Source organism: Babylonia areolata, chromosome 13 (genome assembly GCF_041734735.1).
Source record: "Babylonia areolata isolate BAREFJ2019XMU chromosome 13, ASM4173473v1, whole genome shotgun sequence".
Classification (NCBI taxonomy): domain Eukaryota; kingdom Metazoa; phylum Mollusca; class Gastropoda; order Neogastropoda; family Buccinidae; genus Babylonia; species Babylonia areolata.
The window spans coordinates 38,628,571-38,653,566 of record NC_134888.1 but is presented as its reverse complement, the minus strand read 5'-3'; the positions used below and the strand labels follow the sequence as shown (position 1 = coordinate 38,653,566).

General features: G+C 39.4%; 1 protein-coding gene across 1 annotated transcript; it reads right to left on the bottom strand.

Moving 5' to 3' along the window:
• Window positions 1-2,262: 2,262 nt before the first annotated feature.
• LOC143289265 (lysosomal aspartic protease-like) lies at window positions 2,263-24,852 on the bottom strand. The gene is made up of 9 exons (XM_076598260.1): window positions 24,547-24,852; window positions 22,209-22,359; window positions 20,399-20,522; window positions 18,946-19,064; window positions 17,726-17,925; window positions 14,194-14,316; window positions 10,233-10,380; window positions 8,886-8,984; window positions 2,263-4,366 (listed from the first exon to the last, which is right to left on the bottom strand). Exons 1-9 carry the CDS (start codon window positions 24,636-24,638, stop codon window positions 4,160-4,162), a joined length of 1,263 nt encoding a protein of 420 aa, XP_076454375.1. The 5' UTR covers window positions 24,639-24,852; the 3' UTR covers window positions 2,263-4,159.
• Window positions 24,853-24,996: the final 144 nt, after the last annotated feature.

Here is a 24,996-nt window from a genome sequence, read left to right as displayed (position 1 = left end):
ATGGAAGTTTGCCTTCTGTATGGAAACAATATAAAATGGTTCCCATCCTCAAACAAGGCGAGTCAAAAACTGATAAAAGCCGGTACAGGCTTGTTGGTCTGACTTGCCATTTTGGAAAATAATTGATGGAAAGAATTGATGAAAATAATTGATGGAAAGAACTGATGAAAATAATTGATGGAAAGAATTGTGCTAGACAGGCTCCTCCAGCACTGTCACAATATAATCCCAACAAATCGAGCGGGCTTTCGCTGAAATTAACACTCACATCAAACATCAATTTGCTCGGAAAAAAATTGTGCTACACATTTTCTTTGACATGAAATAACCGTATGATCAAGTATGGCATTCGAGATTACCACATAAATTAAAATCAGTTGATTTATCAGGTTGCATAATCATCTTTTTTTTTCTTTTCTTTTTTTTTTTTTTTTTCTTTAACTAGGCTAATAGAGTAATCCAAACAAAGGTATTAAATTCTCTACGTCCAGATGACATGACATGGGAATCCCGCAGGGATCGGTAATAACACCTATACTTTTCAACATCTTGACTTGCGATCTTTCACGTTTGTCAACTGATGTTGAAAAGGTACAATATGCAAAATATTATATCTGCATATGGATGGAACTAACAATGAAGAAAACAAACTCGTTTTAGATGAATCAATTATGCAAAGAGGCTATGTCATGAAGAACTGAATAAGCTGACAAAGGATATGTCCGAAAATACATGGACTCAGAAACCAGAAAAATCTTGCATAGTTTGGTGCAGTCCTTGTTATAACCCAGACATATTACCTACTTTCTAAATAAATGTGTCAGTGACTGAATATAAACAAGTCGTCTAATTCCTTGGTCTGAACAATATTGTGAAGTTGGCGGCAAAATTCCAGACTGTAATGATGTATTAGTATTTGTATTTCTTTTTATCACAACAGATTTCTCTGTGTGAAATTCGGGCTGCTCTCCCCAGGGAGAGCGCGTCGCTACACTACAGCGCCACCCATTTTTTGGGGGGGTATTTTTTCCTGCGTGCACTTTTATCTGTTTTTCCTATCGAAGTGAATTTTTCTACAGAATTTTGCCAGGAACAACCCTTTTGTTGCCGTGGGTTCTTTTACGTGCGCTAAGTGAATGCTGCACACGAGGCCGCGGTTTATCGTCTCATCCGAATGACTAGCGTCCAGACCACCATGCAAGGTCTCGTGGAGGTGGAGAAAATATCGACGGCTGAGCCGTGATTCGAACCAGAGCGCTCAGACGGGTGCGATGATCAAATGGTTAGAGCCCGAGATTCCCGAGTCTGACCCCTGTCCCACGTGGTAGGTTAAGAGTGGAGAATTTTCCGATCTACCACGTCACAGTATGTGCAGACATGGTAGTGCCTGAACCTTCTTCATGTATTATACTATACGTACGCTCAAGATCAAATATGCATTTTTAAGATCCTGTAATCCACGTCAGCGTTCAGTGGGTTATAGAAACAAGAACGTACCTAGGGTGTACACGAAGGGGGTTCAGGCACAAAAGGTCTGCATATTTACCCACCTGGGAGATCGGAAAAATCTCCGCCTTTCACCCACCAGGCGCCGTTACGGAAATTCGAACCCGGGACCCTCAGATTGAAAGTTCACGCTTTAACCACTCAGCTATTGCACCCGTCAGATACACAAACAATAAAAGCATGAATGTTTTTTCTTTTCTTTTTTCATATGCTCATAACATCTTACAGCCAACATCTTTGCTTTTTTGCTTCAGGTGCTGGAAAGATCAATGTATTGATCATCCCTCCCCTCGCACCCCCCTCCTCCACCCCACCACACCCCAAGAAAATCATATTCAAACACACACGTGACAGGCACAATAGCCAAGTAGTTACAGCGTTGGACTTTCAATCTGAGGGTTCCGGGTTCGAATCTCGGTAACGGCGCCTGGTGGGTAACTAAAGGGTGGAGATTTTTCCGATCTCAAAAGGTCAATATAATTATGTGCTGACCTGCTAGTGCCTGAACCCCCTTCGTGTGCATACACAAGCAGAAGATCAAATACGCATGTTAAGGATCCCGTAATCCATGTCAGCATTTGGTGGGTTATGGAAACAAGAACATACCCAGCATGCACAACCCCGAAAACAGAGTATGGCTGCATACATGGCGGGGTAAAAACGGTCCTACATGCAAAAGCCCACTCGTGTACATTCGAGTGAAGGTGGGAGTTGCAGCCCTCGAAAGAAGAAGAAGAAACACACACAAGAACACAATAAGTAATCAGAACTTTTATTATCAACTGAAAAGTAAAGCCAAACAAATAAACAAGTGTCCCATCTCAACACGTAAGAATATAATGATGAAATAAAACTTTTTTTTACTCAAAGGTAAAGCTAAACACATTAAAACGTAAAATCTACAGCCAGCAAAACTCTTCATAAAACATTAAAACTGCATAGCAAATGTACTTTCAACAAAAACTCATGAAGCAAAATGTTCTCAAGACCAAATCATTAACAAACAAACAAAAAATCATACAATTATATATTTACCATCCAAGATTCATATTTACAGCCAATATATTGATTCAATGGAAATAAATTTTACTCAAGATCTTAGTCTGTTCTCATTTCTTGAATGCATGGGTGTTTGATTCTGTCATTGACAAATACGAAAACTGATATTGTTTTATCAGCTGTCATGGTTTGGTAACTATCCAACATTGACGGCAAACTGAGAAAACGAACACAAAATCTTGTAACCTGTCTGCAGTCAGTTAACTTAAAAGATGTGAATCAAGAATTTTATCCATCACCAGGGAATGGGTAAACAGTTCAAAAAGATATTCAAACTGAGTTAACAAAAAAAGAAAAAAGAAAAAACAGAGATATGGTTTAAAAAAATTTTTTTTTTTAAACCGAAGGGAAAAGAAAGTTAAAAAAAAAAAGAAATCAGATCTATGTTTAGAAATCAACCCACAACATATGTGATATTAGCACACATTCACCAATTCAAACAATGTAAAAAAACAACAAAAAAAACATTAACTTTCTCTTCACTTACTGTTAAAACACCAAATCAACATCATATTCATCTTCCAGGATAACAAAAACAAAAAACAATTCAAAACAACATTCAAAATATTCAAAGTCAACTGTACCTCAACAAGCAAGTCACTCTCGTCCAGTATGAGCGGACAACACTTTGCAGTTTTCAATACACACACTTCTGAATTCAACGCATTCCAAATCGACCATCAATAACACTTCATTGTTGTGTCCAGACTTTGAAAAACATGTACAAACCAGCAATGCATACATCGAACTAACATTACACTGTATTGCTCAGACTGAAAAACGTACAAGCCAGCAACGCTTAAATCTGATTAATATTACATTGTATTTGCTTATACCGCGTAAAATACACAAGCCAGCAATGCCCAAATCAAATCAACCTCCTCAAGGCAGACAAAAGGCTTTCTCATGTGTTCCACCATCAACATTGATGTATCACCATGACATAAGCCAAGCAAACCTTTGAGAGAGACTAAGTGGCAAAGATTGTGATGGAAACTCCACCAAACAAACAAAAGAAGAAAAGAAGAAGAAAAGAAAACAAAAAGAAAAAAAGGAATGATGAAGAAACATTTCACTCAGTGAACACCTGTTTATGCTTGGAGTCTCTGACAGTCTTTTTTGTCCATCTCACCTGCTGCAAGTCTGAAAATATACTTGAATGTTAACTTAAAGACAAAAAAAAGGGAGGGGGAGGAGGAAGGGGAATCACAATGCTAAAAAATCCAACATGACTATACCTTATAAGTGAAGAATGAATCACTGGTCTTTAGTGTAACCAGTGACCTGTGTCTTACAAAATGTGAGACGTTCTGCTTGCCATGTTTTTCCAGTGCAGGCTTGCCAACCTTGTCGTTACAATACAGTGTTACTGAAGACTTTCTTGGAAAAAAAAAGTTCTTATCCAGTCATTAAGCCAATGACAATGAACGTAAATAGGTCCAAGATTGAAAGACGATCTTGCTCTAACTCGCTCTAGCAAGAGACAGGATTGTTAATGCAACTCAAAATAATGTATATCCAACACAGGAATTTTACAGACTGTTCCATTCCATGGCAGGCACTTCCTTTTCTTTTTTTCTTGTTACAGAGCTATTTAATGCCTCTCTGATGAAAACAGGAGAGGCTTTGATCCTTTGCTGGATATGGTTCTGGCAAAGCCGACCCGGTTCTGCGCCATGTCAAACTCGGTGTAGTAGGGACCGATGAAAACATCTCCCAGAATCCACAGGGGGCCCATGGGAGGCGGTATGTCCAGAGCAAGGAACCCGCTCAAACACAGCGTCTCACCAAACTCTGAGATCTGCAAGAGAAAAAACAACAAACAAACTTTCAATGTTATTACATTGTATGGTATTGAATGCTATACTATGGTATGCCATTGTACTGCTCTGCAATGCGTTACATTGCATGGTATAGTTTGCCATGGTACTGTATGCATTACACTGCATTGTATTGCAGCATTGCCATGCTGTGGAATGCTATAGTGTGGTATGCTATGGTATTACACTGCATTGTATTGCAGCATTGCCATGCTGTGGAATGCTATAGTGTGCTATGCTATGGTATTACACTGCATTGTATTGCAGCATTGCCATGCTGTGGAATGCTATGGTGTGGTATGCTATGGTATTACACTGCATTGTATTGCAGCATTGCCATGCTGTGGAATGCTATGGTGTGGTATGCTATGGTATTACACTGCATTGTATTGCAGCATTGCCATGCTGTGGAATGCTATAGTGTGCTATGCTATGGTATTACACTGCATTGTATTGCAGCATTGCCATGCTGTGGAATGCTATAGTGTGCTATGCTATGGTATTACACTGCATTGTATTGCAGCATTGCCATGCTGTGGAATGCTATAGTGTGCTATGCTATGGTATTACACTGCATTGTATTGTATTGTATTACTTTTTGTCACAAGAGATTTCTGTGTGAAATTTGGCTTGCTTTCCCCCCCCGAAGGAGAGCGTGTCACAGCAGTGGGATGCCACCTTCTTTGTTTTCTTTTCTTCTGTCTGCCAGTGTATTTGTTTTACTTTCAAAATAAATCTTTCTTGTGAATTTTGCCACGTACAACCCTATTGTTGCAGTAGATTCTTTTTTACGTGTGCAATGTGCTTTGTGCACACAGGACCTCAGTTTATCATTTCACCCAAGTGACAAGCACCCAGACCATCACTCAAGGTATAGTAGATGGGAAAGTATAAATCCCAGTCCATATCCTGGACTCAATCCCGTACATGCTTACTTCTTAGCTGGGTGCATTACACAAAAGGCCCCAGCTCCATTGTTAACACACAGACAGAGAGAAAATCCGGATAACAAGATCAAAGAGTCAGAGTGCAAAACAAAATAACCAGATCAATGGAGACAGAGTGCAAACAGGATTACCAGATCAAAGGATGAGATTCATAAAAAATGGGGGGGCTGGGAGGGAGGAAGGTAGGGAGGGGTTAGTGAGACACAGCCAGAACACAGTGAGAGGGCTAACACCTTTGTGGTACAAGTTAACTTCTGGACATTGAGGGACAGACCCCAACAACCTGCTGGCTTGGTGGGAACAGGTTTCAGTGTTCAGACTCAGGACATGCTACAACCACCTAAACCACCAGTAATACACTAAATTCCACATTGGTCACCCAGCACAGTGCCCCTGTGGGACTGACAGCCAGACAACAGACCACCTGCTGCAGTCCCGTCCCCTCCGTGAGGTGCTCAGAAAGAGGTACTGGCCTGACCCAACTCCAGTGACCCGGCAGCTCTACAGCTGTGTGGAGGACCTGCAGCGTACAGCTGCCTTCATCACGGAGACTGGGGTGTCAGTATAACGAATGAGAAGGACTCTGAAGCTGTCATTTATGAACCAGAAGTAGGACCAAGCTGTCAGCTGTGATGTTCATTAATCCATGTAGTTTCGCTGTTGTTGCTGTTGTTTGTTGGGTTTTTTTGTAACATCTGCCTCTGACGACATCCTGACTGACTCTAGTTTTTTTTTAACTTCTGTGCCATGGACCAAAAATAATCTGATCTTCAGAGCCACCAGTCAATTATTCTGTCACAATTTTGTTTGTTTGTTTGTTTTGTTTTGTTTTGTCTTTCTCTCTATAGTGGATGCTACTGTTCGTTTTATATTGTTTGTTTCATACTGTTCTCTGTATTGTATACACGTCTTTGCAAAAATTTTTTTAAAGTTATTAAAAAAAAAAAAAAAAAAAAAAATTCTGTCACGACACTTTCTATCTAAGGCACCATCGGTGCAGCTGCACTTCAGTTTCTGTGGACCAGCCCAATAACAGCTGAGGGTACTGTCAAGTCCATGCTTCATATACAAAACACATAATGATATGTTCATTAAAAAAAAAAAAAAAAAGCCACTCAATCCACTTGAAAACACTGGCCAACAACTTGAGAGTCTAAGCTAAAAAAGCACCAAGTGATAAGACAAGTGCAGGTAAGTGAAACTGAATGTGCCCACTGCAGAACAGAAACATCCCCACCTGAATCAGGGGAAGCAACTGAGTGTTATGGATAAATCAGTAACAGGGGGTACAAAGTGCTATGGTTCACAATCATTACATAAGACACAGTCATTGTAAATCAGTAACGGGGTACAAAGTGCTATGGTTCACAATCATTACTTAAGACACAGTCATTGTAAATCAGTAACGGGGTAAAAAGTGCTGTGGTTCACAATCATTACATAAGACATAGTCATTGTAAATCAGTAATGGGGTAAAAAGTGCTATGGTTCACAATCATTACATAAGACACAGTCATTGTAAATCAGTAACGGGGTAAAAAGTGCTATGGTTCACAATCATTACATAAGACATAGTCATTGTAAATCAGTAATGGGGTAAAAAGTGCTATGGTTCACAATCATTACTTAAGACACAGTCATTGTAAATCAGTAATGGGGTACAAAGTGCTATGGTTCACAATCATTACATAAGACACAGTCATTGTAAATCAGTAACAGGGGGTACAAAGTGCTATGGTTCACAATCATTACATAAGACACAGTCATTGTAAATCAGTAACAGGGGGTACAAAGTGCTATGGTTCACAATCATTACATAAGACACAGTCATTGTAAATCAGTAACGGGGTACAAAGTGCTATGGTTCACAATCATTACTTAAGACACAGTCATTGTAAATCAGTAACAGGGGGTACAAAGTGCTATGGTTCACAATCATTACATAAGACACAGTCATTGTAAATCAGTAATGGGGTACAAAGTGCTATGGTTCACAATCATTACATAAGACACAGTCATTGTAAATCAGTAATGGGGTACAAAGTGTTATGGTTCACAATCATTACATAAGACACAGTCATTGTCATGTGATGTGTTCACTCTGTCTTTATATAAACAGGATGTTTTAGGGTTAGAAAGGGGTTGAAAGGAAATTCCAGAAATGAAACTAATAGCTTTAGGACACCCAGGTACCACATTTAAAGGCATATGATACTGAACCAGAAATCCAAAAAAGCTGACAAGATAGATCATGTGTAAAAGAGGTGAGGCAGGGGGTGGGAGGGCTGGGGGGGAGGGAGGGGAGGAAGGTGAGAGCTGATAGCTGTGGAGGACAATGGACATCCTGAAGCTTTCAGAAAATTCCACGAACTGATGACCAGACGTTGGTACAAATCAAATTACAAGTGGATTGTTGGCCTAGAGGGAACACAACCGCCAAGGTAGCGAGAGAATCTGAGCGCGCCGGTTCGAATCCCACACTCACCAGTATTTTCTCTCCTACCACTAGACCTTGAGCGGTGGTCTGGATGCTGGTCATTCAGATGATGAGACAACAAACAGAGGTCCCATGTGCAGCATGCACTTAGCGCACATGAAAGAACCCATGGAAAAAAAAAGGATTGCCTCTTGCAAAATTATGTAAAAAAAATAAATAAATAAAAATAACTTTCACAGGAAAACTAAATACGCTTGCAGGCAGAAACAACAAGAGGGTGGCGCTCTCACTGTACTAGTAGCAACAAGCTCTCCCTAGGGAGAGCAACCAATTTCACACAGAGAAATCTATTGTGACAAAGGAGTAATACAATAGAATACAACAAGAACATATCATAAGTATAACAACTATTGTTATGACATCATACTGTTACTTCCTAAGACACTTTACAGCAACACCTTATTACTTACAGCATGAACATATTCTTGTCAAGTCATTTCAAACATAATAGCAACCAACATCATAATAATTATGATAATAATTCATTTGTGTAACACCAATCCTTTCCACTTTACATTCACAGCCATTTTACTTATATCAAGAACATATTCTTGTTCAGTCATTTCAAACTTAATAATGATAATAACAATAACAACAACAATAATTCAACAATACTACACCAATTCATTTATACAACAACTAAGGCAATTTAATAACTATATCAATTACAACAAGAACATATTCCTGGCAAGTCAGTTCAAATCCACAATATAAATAATCATAAAATACTACTGCATCTGTCCAGTCAGTTCAAATTCACAATAATCTAAAATACTACTACTACAACTACTTCTACAACTACTACTAATGATGATTCATTTATATAACACCTACCCAAAGACTCAACGACACCTACCCAAAGACACACCGGCACTTTACAGTGATAACAACTCTACTTACAACGAGAACATAATTTTATTCCTTTCCAGCAAGTTCAAACTTTAAATAATACTAATGAATAATAATAAAACAATGATAAGAAGAAGAAGAGGAAGAAGAATTCACTTACACAACACCTTTCCTAAGTCACTTTAGAGCAAAATCCGTATTACTCACAGTAAGAACATATTCCTTTCCAGTCAGTTCAAACTTCTTCCCTCCCAGTGTGAAAGTGATGTTGGGAAGAGATGGGATCCGACTGCAGTTAATCATGTACTGCAACAACAACAAAAAAGCAAAAAATAAACTGAATAATAAATAAATGAATAAAACCCATCAACAAATTACAAAATGATTCTGAATCATGCTGCACAGTCCATTATTTTTTTCAAAACACACCTGACCATCATGATGAACAACAAACAAGTGCAGTAACTCTTGCTGTGGGTAAGACTGAACAAGTACAGCAACTCTTGGTCTGGGTAAGACTGAACAAGTACAGCAACTCTTAGTCTTGGTAAGACTAAACAAGTACAGCAACTCTTAGTCTGGGTAAGACTGAACAAGTGCAGTAACTCTTGGTCTGGGTAAGACTGAACAAGTACAGCAACTCTTGGTCTGGGTAAAAATAAACAAGTACAGCAACTCTTGGTCTGGGTAAGACTGAACAAGTACAGCAACTCTTGGTCTGGGTACAACTCTTGGTCTGGGTAAGACTGAACAAGTACAGCAACTCTTGGTCTGGGTACAACTCTTGGTCTGGGTAAGACTGAACAAGTACAGCAACTCTTGGTCTGGGTAAGAATAAACAAGTACAGCAACTCTTGGTCTTGGTAAGACTACACAAGTACAGCAAATCTTGGTCTTGGTAAGACTACACAAGTACAGCAAATCTTGGCCTGTGTAATCCATAAAAATAAATAACTTTCCCCTTTGTATTTGTGTGTGTGTGTGTGTGTGTGTGTGTGTGTGTGTGTGTGTGTGTATGTTTCTGTGTGTGTGTGTGTGTGTGTGTGTGTGTGTGTGTGTGTGTGTGTGTGTTTCTGTGTGTGAGATTGTTCATATCTGCAATTTATAGTAATAAGTACTGTCTTGGTGTGTGTATGTGTGGGTGGGTGAGGTGTGCGTGTGTGTATCTGTGTGTGTGTGTGTGTGTGTGTGTGTGTGTGTGTGTAGTTGTTGTTGCTGTAGTTTTTCTGATGTGCTGTGGCAAGTTATTATGCATTATTGTACATGTATTGCTTCACGTGAGGCGCATAAAGCCCATCACATGGGGAGCTTGCACCAAACCAGTACTATATGATTATGATTATTATTAATATCATTAAGCAGACTGTCAATCAGAGCCCATCTCTGCTTGAGAAACTTTACAAGCACGTGAGCATGTGACACACATGCATTACACACTGAAACACGTCTGACCACACAATATGCATGCACATGAATGCACACCACAAACAAAGACACACACACACACACACACACACACACGTACGTGCAAGCACAGCCCCGTAGAGTACATACCTCTCCCTCTATGACGGGGAAGGCGCCAATGGCTTTGTTCAGCTGTTCAATCTCAGCAGTGGGGCCAGCCAGAAGGGAGGTGCCGGTGTCTGCGATGGCCTGGCAGCCTCCTTTGCAGAACTGCTGTCCCTTGCCTTCGATGGTCACACTGAAACAGTCACAATGTAGTGAACACTCACTACTGTACTGCATTGCATTGTATTGCATTGCATTGCATTACTCTTTTTTGTCTCCCCGTGGAGAGCGTGTCGCTACACTGAGAGCGCCACCCATTTTTTGTATTTTTTCCTGCCTGTATTTTTAAAAAGATTTTTTTTTTTATTTGTCTTCCAATCAAAGTGGATTTTTCTACAGAATTTTGCCAGGGAAAACCATTTTGTTGCCGTGGGTTCTTTTACATGCGCTATGTGCATGCTGCACATGGGACCTCGGTTTATCATCTCATCTGAATGACTAGCATCCAGACCACCACTCAAGGTCTGGTGCAGGGGGAGAAAATACAGACGACTGTGCCAGGATTCGAACCAGTGTGCTCAGATTCTCTCGCTTCCTAGGAGGACGCGTTACCTTTAGGCCATCACTTCACTATAACGGTGATGGTGAGCCAGGGTAATGCACTGAGGACACTGAAATAGTGATGATTTGTTAGGGTAATGCACTAAAGACACTGAAATAGTGATGTTTCATCGATGGTTCCCTGTGGACTGCCAGCACTGGGACTGCAACAGACGAACAGGTGTGGCTGTGTATGGGGGACTCGGAATGAGTGGCGTGGGAGTAATGCCACTGAAACGGTGCAGATAATGGGGGGGCACAAAAAGAAAAAGAAAAAAGAAGACACACTGAAACAGTGATTTGTTCATGTAATGCACTGAAGACACACTGAAACAGTGATGGTTTGTTAGGGTAATTTACTGAAAACACAATGAAACAGTGATGGTTTGTTAGGGTAATGCACTGAAGACACACTGAAACAGTGATTTGTTCAGGTAATTTACTGAAAACACAATGAAACAGTGATGGTTTGTTAGGGTAATGCACTGAAGACACACTGAAACAGTGATTTGTTCAGGTAATTTACTGAAAACACAATGAAACAGTGATGGTTTGCTAGGGTAATGCACTGAAGACACACTGAAACAGTGATTTGTTCATGTAATGTACTGAAGACACACTGAAACAGTGATGGTTTGTTAGGGTAATGCACTGAAGACACACTGAAACAGTGATGATTTGTTAGGGTAATGCACTGAAGACACACTGAAACAGTGATTTGTTCAGGTAATGTACTGAAGACACACTGAAACAGAGACAATTTGTTAGGGTAATGTACTGAAGACACACTGAAACAGTGATGATTTGTTAGGGTAATGTACTGAAGACACACTGAAACAGTGATTTGTTAGGGTAATGTACTGAAGACACACTGAAACAGTGATGATTTGTTAGGGTAATGTACTGAAGACACACTGAAACAGAGACAGTTTGTTAGGGTAATGTACTGAAGACACACTGAAACAGTGATGATTTGTTAGGGTAATGTACTGAAGACACACTGAAACAGTGATCTGTTCAGGTAATGCACTGAAGACACACTGAAACAGTGATCTGTTCAGGTAATGTACTGAAGACACACTGAAACAGTGATGATTTGTTAGGGTAATGCACTGAAGACACACTGAAACAGTGATCTGTTCAGGTAATGCACTGAAGACACACTGAAACAGTGATCTGTTCAGGTAATGCACTGAAGACACACTGAAACAGTGACAATTTGTTAGGGTAATGCACTGAAGACACACTGAAACAGTGACAATTTGTTAGGGTAATGTACTGAAGACAATGAAACAGAGACAATTTGTTATGGTAATGCACTAATGACACACTGAAACAGAGACAATTTGTTAGGGTAATGCACTGAAGACACACTGAAACAGTGACGATTTGTTAGGGTAATGCACTGAAGACACACTGAAACGGTGACGATTTGTTAGGGTAATGCACTGAAGACATACTAAAACAATGAGAGCGAAGGTAATGTACTGAAGACACACTGAAACAGTGATGGTTAGTCATTGTAATGTTCTGAAGAATCAACCTGCTTCAAAATAATGCATTGCACACCTGGCTTTCAAACAGAAGATAATGAACAAATCACCTAGATTCCAAACAGAAGACAATGAACAAATCACCTAGATTCCAAACAGAAGGCAATGAACAAAACACCTAGATTCCAAACAGAAGACAATGAACAAAACACCTAGCTTCCAAACAGAAGACAATGAACACCTAGCTTCCAAACAGAAGACAATTAACTAAACACCTAGATTCCAAACAGAAGACAATTAACTAAACACCTAGCTTCGGAAACAGAAGGCAATGAACAAAACACCTAGCTTCCAAACAGAAGACAATGAACACCTAGCTTCCAAACAGAAGACAATGAACTAAACACCTAGATTCCAAACAGAAGACAATTAACTAAACACCTAGCTTCGGAAACAGAAGGCAATGAACAAAACACCTAGATTCCAAACAGAAGACAATGAACAAAACACCTAGATTCCAAACAGAAGACAATGAACTAAACACCTAGATTCCAAACAGAAGACAATGAACAAAATACCTAGCTTCCAAACAGAAGACAATGAACATCTAGATTCCAAACAGAAGACAACGAACTAAACACCTAGCTTCCAAACAGAAGACAACGAACTAAACACCTAGCTTACAAACAGAAGATAATTCACCAAATGTCAGGCTTCCAAACAGAAGACAATGAACATCTAGGTTCCAAACAGAAGACAATGAACATCTAGGTTCCAAACAGAAGACAATGAACTAAACACCTAGCTTCCAAACAGAAGACAATGAACTAAACACCTAGCTTCCAAACAGAAGACAATGAACTAAACACCTAGCTTTCAAACAGACAATAATGAACTAAACACCTAGATTCCAAACAGAAGACAATGAACTAAACACCTAGATTCCAAACAGAAGACAATGAACTAAACACCTAGATTCCAAACAGAAGACAATGAACTAAACACCTAGATTCCAAACAGAAGACAATGAACTAAACACCTAGCTTTCAAACAGACAATAATGAACTAAACATCTAGATTCCAAACATAAGACAATGAACTAAACACCTAGCTTTCAAACAGACAATAATGAACTAAACACCTAGATTCCAAACAGACAATAATGAACTAAACACCTAGCTTTCAAACAGAAGACAATGAACTAAACACCTAGATTCCAAACAGAAGACAATGAACTAAACACCTAGCTTTCAAACATACAATAATGAACTAAACACCTAGATTCCAAACAGAAGACAATGAAGCTTCCAAACAGAAGATAATTCACCAAATGTCAGGCTTCCAAACAGAAGACAATGAACATCTAGGTTCCAAATAGAAGACAATGAACATCTAGGTTCCAAACAGAAGACAATGAACATCTAGGTTCCAAACAGAAGACAATGAACATCTAGGTTCCAAACAGAAGACAATGAACTAAACACCTAGATTCCAAACAGACAATAATGAACTAAACACCTAGATTCCAAACAGAAGACAATGAACTGAACACCTAGCTTCCAAACAGACAATAATGAACTAAACACCTAGATTCCAAACAGAAGACAATGAACTGAACACCTAGCTTTCAAACAGACAATAATGAACTAAACATCTAGATTCCAAACAGAAGACAATGAACTGAACACCTAGCTTTCAAACAGACAATAATGAACTAAACACCTAGATTCCAAACAGAAGACAATGAAGCTTCCAAACAGAAGATAATTCACCAGATGTCAGGCTTCCAAACAGAGGCTAATGAACTAAATACCTTCTTCCAAACAAGAAAAGGAACTGTACACACTGGCTTACAGATGGAAGATAGCACGGCTATTTGTGCCCATCCAAGAAAACCAAAAACTGTCCCTTACCCATCCATTTTGAACTGCCAGTAGCCTTTTTTGGTGACAGGGACGTAGGAGAAGTTGCCAGCGTAGTGTTTAGGGTCGCTGCCCCCCAAGAGCAGCTCACCTCCTTCAGCGGCCTTAGGATTTCTGCAGATCAGGTAAACAAATCATGCACATTGTGTTATTTACCAATCAATCTATTTTACATGCATTATACATAAGGTTTTCAAAAAGCAAACAACAAAACACGAAAAAATCAATACATAAGTTTAGGTTCTCAAATTCCCACAATGTCAACCCTAGGGAATTTACAGCCTCAGCTGGCTTCCATGCTATACTGAGTGATGCAGAAAAATGCAGTTAATATACTGTTTTTCCTCCAAGTTGCATGTGAACACATCAGGAAATACTGTGGAATTTAGTTCCCCTTCTTAGTGATTTATGCATATGTAGAAATGTGAAAAGCGTTTTAATGAGGCAATTCTTTTTATGCCAAAGCAATGCTCAGGCGCAGGGTTCAATGAGTTAAATCCGGTTTTGTTTTTGTTTTTTTGATTTGTTCTGGTTTTTAATTTTTTTTAGGGGGGGGGGGGGGGGGGGGGGGGGGGGGGGGGGGGGCATTGGGGAGAGCACAATCCGTACAGATGTTCCAGTACTCAACTTACTTCACAACTGACTTTAATATTCAGTGTTTCATAACTGGCGTTTATGCTCAAGGTTTTTCAGTTGTTTTTTGTTGTTGTTGCTCTTGCAAAATTGGTTTATTGATTAATCAGATTTTTGACAAGTGTCTTTTGATCTTTGTTAGAGCTTTACTGGTTAAGATTAAGATTAATCAGATCTTTTCGTGTTTCTGCTAAACATATAATAAATGAAAAAAAATGTTTTGCACATCACATTAGTGTACATCTGTTGACATGTAATATATATTTTGTGTGTTAACTGGTATAATGGAATAAATTTCTTATGCCACTGTAATTGTTTATCATTCTCAATCTTGATCCTGCGCTGTACTCATGAATGCAACTTACTATTAAAATTTTGGTGAGTGAGTTTCACCTTCAACACACTGCTGTTGCAATCTGTGAAAGTAAGACTGATTACAAGAATGGGACCAAGCGAGTTTTTTTCCTCAGCAAACTGTTGTTGTATGAAGTGCCAACAACACTGACTGATATAAATGAAACCAATGTCCCCTTTTAATCCATTCTTAGCCAAAGATTTTTTTTTTCTGTTTTATTTTATAACACTTCATAAGCAGCTGACGTCAGCCAATCCACAATCAATATCACAGATGCAAGAGGGTAGAAATGTTTCCTGAAACCACTCTGACAATGCAACATAATCAGAACAATGAGAAATGTGTAACCTCAATAAAAAGCTAGAAAAATTATAGAGTACAACAGCAGTGAATTGCGTGAAGGGGAATCCAAAACACCCACTCCAATATTCACATACATAATAGGTATCCTTATCATTCAATGAATGAGCAACCTCCCACTCCAATATTCACATACATAATAGGTACCCTTATCATTCAATGAATGAGCAACCTCCCACTCCAATATTCACATACATAATAGGTACCCTTATCATTCAATGAATGAGCAACCTCCCACTCCAATATTCACATACATAATAGGTATCCTTATCATTCAATGAATGAACAACTTCCCACTCCAATATTCACATACATATAAGTATCCTTATCAATCAATACATCGAAAGCAAGGAACGGATGACAACTGAAAATTGCCTGATCCATAAACTGAGCCCAGTGCCAGGCATGGAAGTGATCAGTGCCACCACCCCCTCACATTCCCACTGCACCAGTCTAACTTCATCCTTGAAGTCAGTGCCACCATTCCCACTGCACCAGTCTAACTTCATCCTTGAAGTCAGTGCCACCATTCCCACTGCGCCAGTCTAACTTCATCCTTGAAGTCAGTGCCACCACCCCCTCACATTCCCACTGCACCAGCCTAACTTCATCTTTGAAGTCAGTGCCACCACCCCCTCACATTCCCACTGCGCCAGTCTAACTTCATCCTTGAAGTCAGTGCCACCACCCCCTCACATTCCCACTGCGCCAGTCTAACGTCATCCTTGAAGTCAAATAACTCGTTCTACCCACAGCTACATGCCTGATACAACTTCTCTGAACCAGCACAACAGGCCACTGCAGCAGAAAATTGGGTGATTCAACAAAAGTGCAAAAATCGCTGGAGAATTACCAATTCAAGTGGTCAAACAAAGCTTTGATTTCATGCTTTCAGAATCCGCACAACAAGAATAAACGAAATCAGAATATTGTTTTGGTACAGATATACTCATACCTGATCTACAGGGGAAGTAATCATGGTACGAGCTGATTTGTACCTGGAGTAGAAAGAGTTAAAATGCAAGGCAAACTGGTCCTGTTTTATTCATCACCAATGCTGACAGCCTAAATCGCAAAAAGAAAATGGTGCTGCACAGGCACACAGACGGAAGGTAATATACCAAGGGAGGTCACTAGCTGCAGCTACTTTCGATTTCTGTGCTCGAGTGGAATGGTGTTTGGAACAGGACAGGGAATGAAATCCCTGCCGGATCACCAGTGGGTCAAAGTCTAGTATGTATCCTATGATTAAACTGCATTTCTTAGTAACTACAATAATCCTCTGTATTTTAATTCTATGATGTCCAGGTGAAGATATTAAAATCTGACCCTCTCTGATACCTTTCTATGATAGGGCTCGACATGGACAGCAGGAAATGTGCGCCATCTGTGAACTGTCATGTAAAAATTCTGCTAAAAGATGTGAATGGAAAAGGAGTAAGAACGTAAAAGGAGAGAGGACAAAGGCTGACCACATAAGCTCAAAATGCTCTCCAAAATTCACAGCTGTGGACGACACCTGTCCCAGCCATGATGAAACGAGCACAGCGCCAGCCACAGAAGTGACCCATGCCACACCCTCCCACAGATAAAGGAATCAAATCATGTTGCCTATAACGCTTCAAGTGTCTGTATCTCTCGGGCTTGGATGACGCCGGGATGCCCTTATGACAGGAAGCGTAGAGGACACCCTTTGTCACATAGTCCCAAACCTACACGGATCTCCATAGCATCATCATCATCATCATCGTCATCCTCCTCCTCCTTCATCATCAACATAACAAAAGCCCCAAACTTTGTGGCCTGTCATGCCCTGATCTCATGGTGACCTCAAGGCCTCAGTCCTCAAAGGCTTGACCTGAAGAGGTGACTTAGTATGTTGTTCACTGTTCTCCCTCAAACACTTCTTAAACCCATTGTGTAAAGGAAGTTATCTCATCAGCACATACACTAACCACAAGACGAACTGTGCGAATATCTTCACTTAACAATGCGCACTTGTCACTTGTCAGGCAACACGTGTGAGGCCTTGAGCGGTGTGTGAGTAATGCCACTGAAATGGTGCAGATGATGGGGCAGCAGAAGAAGAAAAAAAAATCAAGTTGCTTACAGCCCAGTCGATTGCAAAGCGGCCATTTCAGGGCTGAGATAAAGGAATGTCGTCCATTCACTTACCTGTCCAGGTAGAAGGAGAAAACATTTTTCTCCACCAACTTCTGGGTCCAAGCGTTGTAGAAAGGTGGTGTGACACCGTCCACCGATATCTCCTTGTAACCCATTCCCAGAATGCCGTCAAAGCGGGCGGCAATGAACGCAATGCCTGGCTGCTGTACCGCCTCCGCAAATGTCTGGTTCTTGATCTTCATTCCTGAGATCTGGAGCACATAAAGAACTAGGAATAGGACTTTTATCATATTTCAAGGAAGATAAATAAGTTGCAAAAAAGAACAGAAAAAAAAGAAAAAGAAAATGCAGCTTATTTGACATCCTGTTTTCCAAAAGAAGACTGCAAATGCAATTGGTCTTGTTCAAATAAGGATTAAAAAGAAAAAAAAGAAAAGAAGAGGACAAATGTGTGTCACTGGCATTCATAAGAAGATGTTTTTATCTGAATTTTTAATCAATATAAAATAATACTCCAAATACTAAAGCAATAAACATATACATCAATCAAAATTTACGCATACAAAAACGAACAAGAAGTTGGATGAAATAATACTAAAAAAAACAAAACAAAAAACACCTAAAATTTATAATCAAACAAATCTTTTTCTTAAACAGAACTCCCTCTCAAACACAGGACAACACCCACCCACCCACACTCACACACATGAATACACACACACATACAAATACACACACTATCAGTTGGAGAAAATCTACATTTGTAACGTTGCTCAAATAGTCGAAATAGCACTGTACTCTCTAATGACTATCAAAAGGTCTTGTACTGAACACACACACACACGCACGCACACACACCTCTCACACGCACACACACACACACAATCACACACACACACATGCACACACATGCGCGCGCGCACACACACACACACACAATCACACGCACACACACACACACACACACACAATCATGCACACACACACACACAAAAACACACACAATCACACACACACACCACACACAAACACAATCACACACACACACACCACACAAAAACACAATCACACACACACACCACACACAATCACACACCACACAAAAACACAATCACACACACACACACCACACAAAAACACAATCACACACACACACCACACACAATCACACACACGCGCGCGCAAGCGCGCGCACACACACACACACAATCACACACACACACACACACACGCACCACACACACACACACACACCACGCATTTTATCTTACCGTCAGAATGTCTGTACTGAGGAATCCAGACAGGCTTCCAGTTCCATATCTGATTTCAAAACTGGTGCCATTCTTGGTGTAAGTGCTGGACTCAGAGCTGTGGTACTTGTTGTGCAGGACTAAACACACACACACATAAGACGTTTCTATCTAAATTTTGAATCAATGAAAAATAATACCCCAAATATTCAAGTAATTACATACATGTAAATCAAACTTTATGTATAAAAAACCCAACAAGTAGAAGGATAAAATAATACTTTAAAAAAAATATAAACAAACCTAGTTAGATTTACAATCAGACAAATCACTTGGTCTTTTTCTTAAACAGAACTCTCTCTGAAACACAGGACAACACCCACCCACCCACCCCACACACACATGAATGCACACACACACACACACATTACCCATACACACACACACACACACACACTTTACCTTACTCACACACACACACACACACACACAAGCACGCACACACACACAGAGTTTTATCAGCTGGAGAAAAGAAACATTTGTAACATTGCTCAAATAGTCAAAATACCACTGTACTCTCTGGTGTCTATCAAAAGGCCTGAATCCAATGGTCTGTTGTCTGTTTGTGTCATTTGTAAACCAAAGCACAGGTATTTGGAATTCCTTTAGTTAAATTCAATCTTTCTGTAATTATATACATATCGTCCTTGATCTTGTTTATGCAATTTTCTTTGACAATATGAATGCAGTTGTGTACCCTTATGGCACAAAGGCTATCCAGTTAATGACATAAAAACTTTTCAGCGTCAGTCCGTGTCCTTGACCTTACCTGAACAACACTGTGGGATGAAGTGCTAGACTAGTGATGAAGTACCGCATATTGAAAAAAAAAAAAAAAGGCAAGCAAGAAAGAACAAAAAGTGTCTGTCCATTCCTAAATTCATCTCTTCTAAGCAGATATCTTTTCTGTGCTTCAACATTTACAAAGTACTGCCCAATTCTAACAATTATAAATGGAGCAGCTGGTTTAGTTAGTGGTCATGCACCTGACTAGGATGACCCGATGTGAGTGTCCACAGGTTCACATCCCATGTATCCATGGACTAAGAATTTTACTCCTCACTCCACTTGGTCCAGAAGGGTGGTGCGGGTGCCAGTCATTCATTTTTGGATCCAAGGTCCCATGCATTTGGCACACATAACAGAACGCACAGCAAGTTAGCAACAGAAGGGTTGTTCCTGGCAAAATTCTGTAAAAATATCCACTTTGACAGTAACAAATACACTTTCAGACAGAACCCCCACCCACCACCACCCATATATATATATACATATATATATATATATATATATGGGTGGCATTGCATTGTGGCAAACCTGGGAAGAGCAGCCCGGATTTCACACTGAGAAATCTGTTGTGACGAAATGTACAAAACAATCTAATCATCATCATTAGCATAAGAACAGAACTTACGGCAAGCAATATCAGTCCATTTGCACTTTGAGGAAGGAACCCACAGGTTGGAGGATCCGGTGTCAAACACCACTTTGAAGCTCTGAACCGGTGTGCCCAGTCCAATCACACCATAATACTGTGCCTGCAAAATAAACCCCACCCAATCACATCACCCCGCAAAAAACAACTCAGGAATACTGCATATTTTGTGACACTGAACACACATCAATGATCAAACACAACATGGAAAAACAAAGACAGAGGAATCATTGAAAAAAACCCCAATGAACTGAATCAGTGGACTTGTGTAATAGCGGAATAGTTATTAACCCATTCAATCCTAGGAAGTTCACAGCCTTGTCATATTCCCTGCCATACTGATGCAGAAAAACAAAGAAAACATGTATACTGAAAGTGAAAACGAATGATTTTTCCTTCCTCAAAACTGACAAGTGTAAACAGTCAGAAACACTGTACAAGTTAGTTCCCTTCCGCAGTTTAACGAAACAAAACAAAACAAATTTTTATTTCATGAGGGTAGTGGAATAAGCACAGCTGCTTTTTTACATCCAGCCCTCAAGGTAAAAAAAAAAGAAAAAAAAAAAGCTGAAAAAGAAAAAAAGAAAGACAAAGCAATGGCAAAATACACACACAGACACACACACACACACACACACAAAATTACACATGAAGCATAAATAAAATTACATATACACAACTTAAGTATGACACAACAACACATATTACCCCTGAAAAGATCAAATCATTATAAAATGAAATGATTATTAGAAAAAGAAAAAAAAGGGAAGAGGAAGAAGAAGAAAATGATAACAGGGAGGAGTGACAGAGTGACAGACAAATTTATGCATATGTAGGAATGTGCACACCATTTCAATGAAACTTATTTTGACAACAGAGCAACGATCAGGCCCAGGGTTGAATGAGATTAAAAGGTCTAGATTTCCAATTCTAGAGTCCTGGGATGATCGTGGTATCAACACCTGCTGGGTTATGAGTGGTGGTTTTACCTTATCTCCAGGGTCAAGAAATGTAGGGACCTTTCTTTTTTCTTTTTTGTCAACCAGACTGTTCATGACAAAGTTGTAATCTATCCATAATAATAACAATATTATCATGTCAATAAGACCAAATAAGTACATGCACAATGCTGGACAAGGGCCATAACTCAGGTTGACAATATCACCTGACATCATACAGCAGATTATGTCAATATTTCAACACTCACGGGTGTGGTATCACCTGCGACATCATACAGCAGATTATGTCAATATTTCAACACTCAAGGGTGTGGTATCACCTGCGACATCATACAGCAGATTATGTCAATATTTCAACACTCAAGGGTGTGGTATCACCTGACATCATACAGCAGATTATGTCAATATTTCAACACTCAAGGGTGTGGTATCACCTGTGACATCATACAGCAGATTATGTCAATATTTCAACACTCAAGGGTGTGGTATCACCTGTGACATCATACAGCAGATTGTGCCAATATTTCAACACTCAAGGGTGTGGCTTTCTGCAAAGGACCCCACAACACCTACCACTGGTGAAGATTTGACACCAAAACAATGACGAATTCCAGCGTCATTCCTCAACCGCTGTACCATGTCAACACTAAAGTAGAAAAAGGACACCCAAAGAAAATGCCCATTCTTGAACCAGATTAGGAACAGACTAAAGTATCAGGATCGACACTAAGTCCTTTGAACAGTACACGTATCAACTAATCAAGGAGTCACAAAACACAACTGAGCAAAAATTTGGCAGAACTAGCAATTACTGTCCTGAAGAGACTTACATCCAAGTAGTTAGTCAGCGGTTCAGGACTTGGTCCCAGTCCTGCTGGCATATTGAAACTGCTCAGTCCATACTTTAACTTCAGGGTCTTGATACTGTTACCCACTGCTGCCAATCCCTGTCTCGTGGACTGCATTCGATGAAGCTTGATTCTGGAAAAAATTAATACCAGTAAAATAGGCATGTAAAATTTTACTTATTTTTCTCAGCTTTAGCACAAATTAACATTTTCAAAGACTTGAGTCGAAGGAGAATTAAAATCGCACTGAAACAAGAATTTGTTTTCTTTATTTTGTTTCCTCAACTAGAACTGCTTTCAGAAGAAAAATGTCACCAACAAAAAGTAATTCTATAACAGTATAAGTTTGATACAGTTGACTCCAGATAAGTCGACACCCTGCGGACCAGTAGAAATAGTCAACTTATTAATTTTTTTAAATGGTAAACTTGTCCACACCTTGGATAACTGTGATAAGTCAACCTTTTCTTGCATAAACTAAAGTCCAAATATCCAAATCCAAGTCCAAGGTATGGAAAGTGAACCTTTTTATACAGTAGGACAAGCAATTAGTTACTTTAAAAAAAATTTTTTTAAAATATATATATATATATATAAAGTTAAAAAAACATAAGGATGTGGTAATTTTCTGCCTCTGTGTTATACTGATGTATGCATGTTAAACATTGTTTGGTATGTGTATATGTATCATTGTGTGTGTGTGTGTGTGTGTAACATGGAATTCATCAATAATATACACTAATACAGCAAAAAGATTACTACAGTATCAACATGTGATCACAGTTGTTGACTGAAGAAACAGAGTTGAAAAGTTATATTTTGAACAAATTCACATGTCATATGTCTCATCGAAAATAATCTTGTGTGAAACAAAAATGAATCAATAAAATGTACACAAACTGACAAAGATAAATTAGATATGTTTTCATTCATTATGCAGCTGATGTATTCAGATTTCAAATACTGAAATAGTGTTATACATCATGTGTCACATCAAAAAAAATTCTTGTAATGTATGCAACCAAACAAACAAACACACACCACACACATACAAACACACACACACACCACACACATATACACATACACATACAGAGAATTAATTTGCTTAATTATTCACAGTGCAGCTGACTCATTCACAATAAGTGACAAAGTGAATCACAATTCTTAAGTGTGCATTAACTCGATTTAGTTTTGTTTTTGTTGGGTTGGTTTTTTTGGGTTTTTGTTTTTGTTTTGTTTGTTTGTTTGGGGTTTTTTTTTAACCCTTCCTCTAGATCCTGTAACCTCTGACCATGAGGGCAACAGTCCAACACTGATGACCTGGCAACTAGTTACTCTAAATATCTTCCTGTTCCTCAACTCTATCAGGGCGTCTCTCTAATGTTTTATCCACACAGTCTGTGACTGATAGGCTTTCAAGACCTGACCAGTGTGCTGGGTTTGTGCATTGGTCAGGCATAGATCTGCTCCACTTTTCTTCTTCTGTTTTTGTTTGTTTGTTTGTTTGTTTGTTTGTTTCCTTCTTCTTCTTTTTAAACAGATGTGAGATAGCAGATAAAGATTTTGGATCTCTCTTTCCCCCTCTCTCTTAAATTCTGAAGAAATCAAAAGCGAAAAGGTCGAAGGGCTATCATGGTACTACCGATCAGAGTTTATTTTTCCTATGACTGAAACATAGCTTTGGTCACACAGGTGTGATCAAAACAAAAAAGGCTGCAGGCAAAAAAAAAAAAAAAAAAAAAAAAAAAGGTATTCCCGAAGTGTTACTTCTACCTGGTAAAAAAAAATGTGAGAAGATTAATATTGAAGCAAATGACCTAAGCACTTCCTGCCATAGAGGAAGGGGCAGCATTAAACCTATCTTCTGGCATTGCAAAACTACAACTACAAGTAGTTTATGGATAGCTTTTTTGGAGAGGCACCACAATTTACCTACTCATACTCAAGAGTGGATGACAAAGGACAGGTCAAATTATTCTTATTCATGTTATACTTCATGCCTGCATTGCAACAGAAATATATTGCGCATATAGCTCGAGGAATTTTGGCTGGATATTAGCTAAAATTCATATTAATATATTCTGTGTAATGTTCTTTTGTGTCAATTGAAAAGAATCATACTTTTATTTTATTATAAAAATTTTAAAAAAAGAAAGAAAAAAAAAGTGTGGGACACTGTCCGTGTCATACCATACAATAGTATGAGTATGGCGCAAGGCCTACTGCGCATGGTGATCATCGCTATGCAGATGTTTACACCACAATGAATAAACAAGACTTTAAATTCTTTACGTTCGGTATAGAATCATGACCCTACCTGTGCAAACGTTTCGGTTCTGCATGACCGGTGGCAGCAGCGTCCCTGTGCAAAACACAGAGCACAAAAAGGCAAACCGCCAGTTTGATCATTTTCGTGTCTTTGTTGATCGCTCCCGGTTCCGAAATGCTGAAGGTTCTGGACTTCTGCGTCAGACCTCTGCACTGATCACCTCTTTGTCCGTTGAGTGAACAATTCTTGGTGCTCTGTGTGTCCGATCGGTTAAGTGGACAGAAGGATTTCTCGACCAAACAATGCTCCAAAGCGTCCCTGTTGCTGTTTGTCACGGTCAAGTTCCTCAAACAGCACGTGATTGGTCATGTGATGCACAAGTGGGGTGACGCCTCTAAAAGGCCCCGTTGCCAAACTTATCCCTGGAACTTTTTTCTTTCTTTTTGCCCAACATCTGTTGAAATGAATGAATCAAATTGATCTAAACCAGCGCTGGGC

Bases quoted from the DNA above. Each gene is read 5' to 3' on its own strand.
- LOC143289265 (XM_076598260.1), bottom strand. From the start codon at position 24,638: ATGATCAAACTGGCGGTTTGCCTTTTTGTGCTCTGTGTTTTGCACAGG. The intron at 20,523-22,208 runs GTAAGTCTCTTC...TTTATTTTGCAG, and splicing joins CGCTGACTAACTACTTGGAT to GCACAGTATTATGGTGTGAT. The intron at 14,317-17,725 runs GTAAGTGAATGG...CCTGATCTGCAG, and splicing joins TTCTCCTTCTACCTGGACAG to AAATCCTAAGGCCGCTGAAG.